The sequence below is a fragment of the Echinococcus granulosus genome, assembly GCF_000524195.1.
Source record: "Echinococcus granulosus chromosome Unknown EG_S00152, whole genome shotgun sequence".
Taxonomy (NCBI): Eukaryota; Metazoa; Platyhelminthes; class Cestoda; order Cyclophyllidea; family Taeniidae; genus Echinococcus; species Echinococcus granulosus.
In genome coordinates this window covers 142,185-149,710 of record NW_020170532.1, presented here as the reverse complement: position 1 = coordinate 149,710, position 7,526 = coordinate 142,185, and the positions used below count along the sequence as shown (strand labels likewise).

Genomic DNA, 7,526 nt, shown 5'->3' with positions numbered 1-7,526 from the left:
CTCTACCATGGGAGGACGCATAAACAGTAGACGTTGGCACACACAGGAAGCATCAAAGTTCTTACTGATTTCTGGATGTGAAGTGAAGGGAAGAAAATTAATCAAGTCATATGACATGCCGGAATGATACGCCCTTATAAATCTCAATAAACGCAATGTGCACGGGATTGTTATAGCAGGCTGGCTTAAAGCATGCTACATGACAGTAAATCATCGTATAACAAATAAGGTTTTGGCGACCATTTTAGAATTATATTTACTCTTCAGCTTAAACTAGCAATATCAATGCCTGTTGGCCTTCATTTGCATCTCACAAAAGGCTTCTATCTAGCTCTCGTGCATAGCCTATCACTTTGCTACAAGTGAAAACTAAGTATTTTGTTGGAGTTGTAAGTAGGCTTAGAATGTCTTACTCCGTAACATCTACGAGGGTTTAAGCGCGTAGCAGGCAGCAATCACCTTGAAATGGGTTGAACTAAGAGCAATCGAGATAAACGAGTTGCTTGAAAATATATTACTTCCCGAAATTTCATCTGCTGGTGCAGTCAGTAGGACAAATTCCTAATGGACCGTGGACTGTTATTAAGTGGAAAAGACGCGCTCTGCGTTAAACGATCAGTGCCTACAATACAAAGCAAAAGCAATAGAGAAACGTGCACTGAATTTGTCATTTCTCTAGGTAAGAAGACGATTCCCTCTGCATTTTCATGAATATTTTTTGTAAAATGTAAATTAAATCAGCAATCAAATGTGTTGCTAATCTGACAAGTAATCTATAAACGTTTGCTGTTATAACAAATGGAAAATGAGGTTTATATTAGAAATTAAAAAACTTCTATTCCGTATTCCTTTCAGCACACATGGCAAGATAAACTAAACTGTCCCTGTGGTGTCTGTCCTGGTAAGAAAATACAGCATCAATTGTAATGACTAGAAGTAAAATCACCCTACTAGTCACCCCTATCAGTGCGACACATTCTTTTCGAATGGCCCAAATAGCAGAAAGCAAAAATAACTAATTGAAAAAAAAACAGGACTAGACTTTGATGGGTGGGAGGAACATATTTTAAAATACCGGACATTTGCTTAATCTTTAAGTAAGTGATTGTGAGACCACAGGTGACCGAATTGGAACTTGGTGTATATCGGCTGATCAACTACATGATAATCACCTAATCGTAGTGAACAACTAATACATGAATATTTCTTATCGTACATAGGTTTTTTCCACAAAAAAACAACAAACAAATGACAAACAACAAGCGTAGTGCAATTTCTCATGCATAGCTCCAGAAAGCAGTAAGATTCAGACTGTTGTCCTCTCCATGCATTGGTGAGTTGGTCAAGTACGTAATTTTGGAGGAAACTAAGGTTGTCGGCGCTGGCTCCGAGTGGAGAATAAATGACGAGCATGCATTTATTTATATAAAATCATATCTGCTTCGATATCTCGGAACGTTGAGCCTTCGCTAATCTTTTTTTGGCTGAATTCACTTTTAACTACAATTTGAATGCACAGCTATTCACGTATAGGTTCAGGTGGTGAATATAATGGTCATTAACGTGAGGGGACAGACGTCACGTACCTTAAAAACCGGAACACAAAATACGGATAAGAAAATTATTATTGCCATGCTTTATATGAATGCGCTAGCCATCGAAAAGGATATTTAAGGCCTAAATGCCAGTTTTTCTCATGTGTACGGATACAGTTGGGTGATAGATAAAGAATGAAACATGCTCGAGTTACAAAAAATCCGCCTGGTCTGAGCTAAATATTTTGCAGAATACAAGCGTTCAATTTCGACAATTTATACGTGTATTTGCTGCCAGCCACAAGAAGCTGATGCACACTAAGTCACGCCTTTGGCCATCTGCGCTTGCATGCTCCAGTCTATGGTCAAGGGAAAGATGTTTGCCTTTTGGTCCTTTAATTTCCTGGCTATAATTTCTCTTTAACGCTTAACAGGGTTCCTCTTTTGTATTTGTTTCTTGGTGACCTTATTTGTTCAAGTATTAAATTTTAGGCCTGAATAACATTTAGATTGCCAATGAAGATACTTTAAAGAACTTCGGACCGATTGTTTTTAAAAGAAAATGAAACAATAGCAGCATCTAAGGTGGCTTATATAACAAGTCCATGTACAATTAAATAAACTTTTCCTTCTCCTTACTGTTGGCTTCCCAAATTACCTTTCGTTTACCTTGAATTACAAAAACATGCATTGGTGCAAGTGACTACATCTATTCATCACTCCTTCCATTTTTACAGTAAATAACACCTAGTTTCAAGCAGTGGCATATAGATAGGACACCTACTTGTTTTCCTACATTTATTAGCAGTGGTTTGTGCTTCTGTTGGCAATAAGGAACGCCCAATATGCAAATTCATTACTTCCTCTACACATTTTTGCTATACATTACTTCAGCGTCTATTCATCTATGGTCTGTTCGTTATTGTCCAATGTGTTTAGGAGCTATCCATCCATCTGAGAGGGCTTGCTTTGACTCCTCTTTCCTTTTCTCCCGTCCTTCTATCATTCGGTCCATTCACCCGTCTGGCTATTGGCCCACCCAAATATTCCAGTCTTAGACTAATCCACCCTTGTAAATGCATGACAAGCATTATCTCTTGCAAGAGAATGGTTAGATTGAGCATGTAAATTGTGTAATATCATATGTTACCAGTTGTGCGAAAACAAATGGTTGCTCTATGTTGATCATTTCCTTGTTGCAGCCTCCCAGTCCTCTCGTCCGTTGCCAAAATTATACCCTGATAGAGGGAGATTTCCCCTTCATCTCTGGCAGAGTTAATGGACTATTGAAGCATGGACCTGCGACCATACCACCGGGTGGGAGTCCATCCCGCCTAGTTAATTTTGTGGTTTGACAAGATATTTGCACTACGGAAACACTACTGCGGCATAATTGCAGCAGACTACTTATGAGCAAACTACTGACGCAGTTATCGGCAGCTTAATATACGACCTACAGCAGTCTGTAGTAGTGTACGCAGCCAGAAAGACATGCAATTAAAATAGTCATTATACTTTTACTGGATGATAGATATTCGCTTTGGTTGCTGGAACAATGATGATTGTGAATGCAGGGAATGAAATGCTCTCAGATAAGTATACGATGTTAGAGATTGATGTTCGTGAAAGGAGTCTTTCCCTTACCCCCCTTGCCAGGCGATTTAATACCTTCGTTCTGGCTTCACTGAAATGCTACCATTCAAATAACGCGTAGGATAGGCAACGCCGATGCGGCTGATGTGTAAGGGAATGAAGAGAGTTTTGTTTCTGGCAGAATAGAGGGATTGGGAAAGTTTAAGCAATGACCGAATGTAGCAAATGCTTTGTGTAGTGTGCGTGAGATAGTTCAAGTCAAGTCGGAATTCTCACACTTCCAATAGCTTTCAACCCGCGGTGGTGCGTGATCAGTAGTACGTGTCACAAATGATTAAACATGGTGGAAGGCAACACTGACATCAAGCAACACTGGAAGTCATTTGTTACAACTTCTGATGCAAAACACAGGCGTGAAATTCAGGCCTACATTAGAGTTGGAATTTTATTTAACATTTTCAGATTTTCCAAATCAATTTTATTAAACCACTAATTTTGGGAAGCAAAACATGGCCCTAGCCAACTTATTTTAAAATTCTAACTGCATAAAACCGCACCAGAATATGACTCCTACTTTATGCCTTCATTATACGGTACTATGACAATCACGCAATCAGCCACCATTCATCAATTCAAGTTACTGTGCAGATTTGGCATGTCTTTGGATTACGTACACTTCTTAGAAACTGGCAACTGAACAATGACCTATTCTGTTCAGAGCATAAAGAATGGCAGACCAAATACGTTGCCGCAATCGTAAGCCCAACTAGCATTAAATGAACAATTTAAGGGCCATGGTGGTCAGCATCACGCCTCAGAAACAGACATTCTATCACATTTATGTGACTCCACGAATGCGTCACATATATGTGACCTCTGGTAGCGAATACACCAGATCTTTTGTTTATGCGGCAAACAAAACAACCCTCATAGGCCTAAATCCTCCGTTTAAACATGCATTCCCTTAGATTGTCCACGAAAATAGAAATGGAAGCAAGGTTTACCAGTGGTGCAGGAAAAAAGGTTCTCAGCAATAATTTGGCGAGGAAGTTGGCAGAGGCTGGCAACACCATCAGGGGTGTAGACATAGGCGGCCCCAGCCTTAGCGTCTAAAATTGAGAGGATGCCCTTGCTGCAGCCGAAGTCCAAAAGCACCCTTCTATCCAGACTTCGTCTGGCTCGTATCATTGCAAGTATGAAAGCAGTAGAGTGGTCTGGTTACGAAAAGATACAAGAGCAACCATTGCAAGAATCCGTAACACATCTTTATACCTCCGAATAAAAACCTCTGTGTATTGTCCATTTCTTTTTTGCAAAGAGTTTTAGAGCTCACTATCACTAATACTACATTTAAACCGCGTTTTTTTTTGAGTAGATGGCTCTAGATTGTAGCCATTTGTAGAGAGTTATTATGAGTGGGAAAAAAATATATCCGAGCGTCTTTATACAACTACATGTTACAAGGTAGTGCCCGGCCGTCAAGGCCACCAACGCAAAACACAAATTAGATCTGCAATTCTTGAATATAGCGTAAATGCGATTTGAAAGAGGCTACAGTAGAAGTGAATACATTTACCAAAAAATTAACGAAGAAATCATCACTGGCGTTATTTGGCCCCTCAGACAAATTGAATAGGTAAGGTAAATGGTTAGTGGGAAGGGCTTTTGTAGACGAATTAGCCGGACGAGGGATGAAGCTGCAAACTCCACACCCACCTTGCTTAAGACAGTATGGTTAACTTTTACCGTAAAGAGTGATTAATTGAGATGACTTCTTTTTAGCAAAAGCGCACGAGCATCAAATTTACCAGATGAAGTACTGTACCTAAAAAGCTAACAGTATTTATTTGCAAACTTAGCGATAAACTGACTTCACCCTATGCCATTCCATCAACTCTGGTCTATTGAGCTCTGGAAGCAGGTATCTACTAAACCGAATCCGTCGAGTATACGGAGCAGAAAGGCCAAAAGAGTTGGTCGCATAGAATGATAATCTAATCTCCTTAGAGAAAGCACTCAAATGTGCGTTATTTTTCCCAACCAACGCTGATGCTGAAGCTGTGAGCAGTAGGTGGAACAAAAGACCTTCCTTCATCCTCACTCTCCGCATTCACTAAGTTTTCTTTCATCAACAGACTGCGAAATTTTTTTGCCATGTTAAACACCCTTTGCTACAAGTTTATGCCTCCTCTCGATTATTCACAGACTGCTGATGTAAAGAATTTTCTATCACAAGGCTAGTAAAACTGCCCTCGATGGTTCGGCCGAACAGCATTCTCCCTAAATGATTATCATACTGCAAAATACTAGTAAACGTGCAGGCTCTTTATACCGTTAATACATGTGTCTCACCAGGATGGACTTTAAGTCGTGTCTACAGACCTTCAGGCTTGCTGCACGTAAATAATGGCTTGTGTGCATAGAAGATAGATCTGCAACACACATTTTTATTCAAAAATTAATGTTACACTTCCGAGGAATCTAGTTTACAGAAAACTGAGCAGTTACAAGTTACTAACCGGATACAATCCAGGCAGATGTGGCTGGGTGGCGGTGAAGAAAGAACAATGTGGCAAAGAGAAATGAACGCCAGGTATTGTCCCTGCGAAACTATTTTAAACCTTATTTCTACTACTGGTGATTGACATACGTAATAGCTTGCACATTTCCTCTTTCTTCAGTGCAGTTACCGAACAGGAAGAAACTCCAGATCCAGTGGAACTGCCAAGAGGAATCAGTGACGATGTGTTCAAATTTCTTTCAGTTGCATGCGAATTCGGTTACTGATGTGAATGGTTCGTATTTTTATCCGTAAAGCACTGACCACGGTGTGATGGCCGACACAGGCGAATGAAGAAGAGGAGCGCTGAGAACGACGCTCAAAAGGGGAGGGGCTGCATAATTCTTTGATTGTTTTTATAGCTCTGTTTTGGTTTCGCTGGTACTTAAGGCTCCGCGATTGCACTTCTGATAGGCCAATGGCCTCCAGGACTTGCTGTTTGCCTCTAAGCCCTAGTGTTATGTCTTTCTACGTCTTCACGGAAGTCTTGAGGTGCAACATAAGTTTTAAGACCCAATGACAATATATAGTTAGTACATGAGATTCCGTACGCAAAAACATGGTAATTATTGTTTTTCAGGCGGGCTGAATTCATTCGCCACTGGGAAATTGTGGACACAAAGCTCATTAAAAAGAGTAGATGACGATGCCCTTTTAAACTGAAAGTTATGCCCATAGAGAAGGCATTCTTGGCTTAGCATCCTAATCCTCACAGCAGAATGGAAAGCGAAAAATTCAGTCTTTTGGGTGAAAGGAAAAACTTTACATTCCACGTTTTGGGGAGGCGATTTTGTAAAGAAATGAATGAAGCCAAATCGTTCATTAAGTAAGGGATGAGAACATTTGAACAGTACTCGAAGGGCTCTTCATTTTCATTACTAGGGAGAGGGTGCATTGAAGGCATGACAATGGAGTGACACGACAAAATCACGCCAGCCATTACTGCACAAACTTCGCTTTCTAGGATTTTAAAAGCCTCAAGTGCATCTTTACATGTCGAAAAGTAGTTGCTTCCATCTTAGATGGAGGAAAAATCCTTCTAAAGATAGCAGAAGCAATATTGCAGTGGGTAAAGCCACTATGAAGCTGCGATATGCTAAAATTGAACAGAAGACCACTCGATGGCCAAGGTCACTCAGCACTATCAGCAATCAAAAATGCAAGATCATTGCAACCGGCGTAGCCTCTGCCATTTGGTGAAGCAGTCGGTCATTTGGCCGATCACAGGCTACCGGTACTGTACACGTGCGGCATGTCCAGGCTTGCTCATTTGTACACGTCGGCAATTAGGCCACCTACATATACGAAAAGGTGCAGAGCTGAGAGAAAACAATGGACAATGCGAAGGGGCGTATAGTTATTGAAGGGTTACGTGCATGTAGGAAAAAGCAGAAAAAATGTGCAAGATGTGTAAAAACATGTCAAGTTAAAAGGAGGGAAGGGCTTGAGCAGGAAAATTAGACAGGGTAGAATAAAATCGCTAACAACAGCAAGGATCAAGTGAATACAATGGGGAAGCACTCTTTGGTGACAGCGTACAGCAGCACAGTAGACATGGTGGTAACTATGCGGTCATGGAGACGTGTAGGAGGAGCAAAATCAGCGGCGATTGAGGCGTCTGTGGAGCTGTAGTCGCCCTCAGTGCACGCTGTTGCACCCGTTGCCAGGTTTTTAACTCTTTTCACAGGCAGTGTTTTAATTACTACGTATCGCCTACACATTTAGGTAATACTCACCGACTTCACATTCCTCTTTCACTGAATATTGTCACCCCTTTTTACTTCAGTTTGCTTGCACCTTAATGTAGACACTTGCTGACTTACGCATGGTATCTGTAG

At 40.8% G+C, this 7,526-nt stretch overlaps 1 protein-coding gene across 1 annotated transcript; it reads right to left on the bottom strand. All coding sequences in view use genetic code 11, as the record gives it.

The window, feature by feature from the left end:
• Nucleotides 1–2,720: 2,720 nt before the first annotated feature.
• Nucleotides 2,721–4,316, bottom strand: EGR_09549 (hypothetical protein; the record flags this gene model as incomplete). Its single annotated transcript, XM_024498798.1, has 2 exons — nt 2,721–2,773; nt 4,133–4,316. 2 exons carry the CDS (start codon nt 4,314–4,316, stop codon nt 2,721–2,723), a joined length of 237 nt encoding a protein of 78 aa, XP_024346805.1.
• Nucleotides 4,317–7,526: the final 3,210 nt, after the last annotated feature.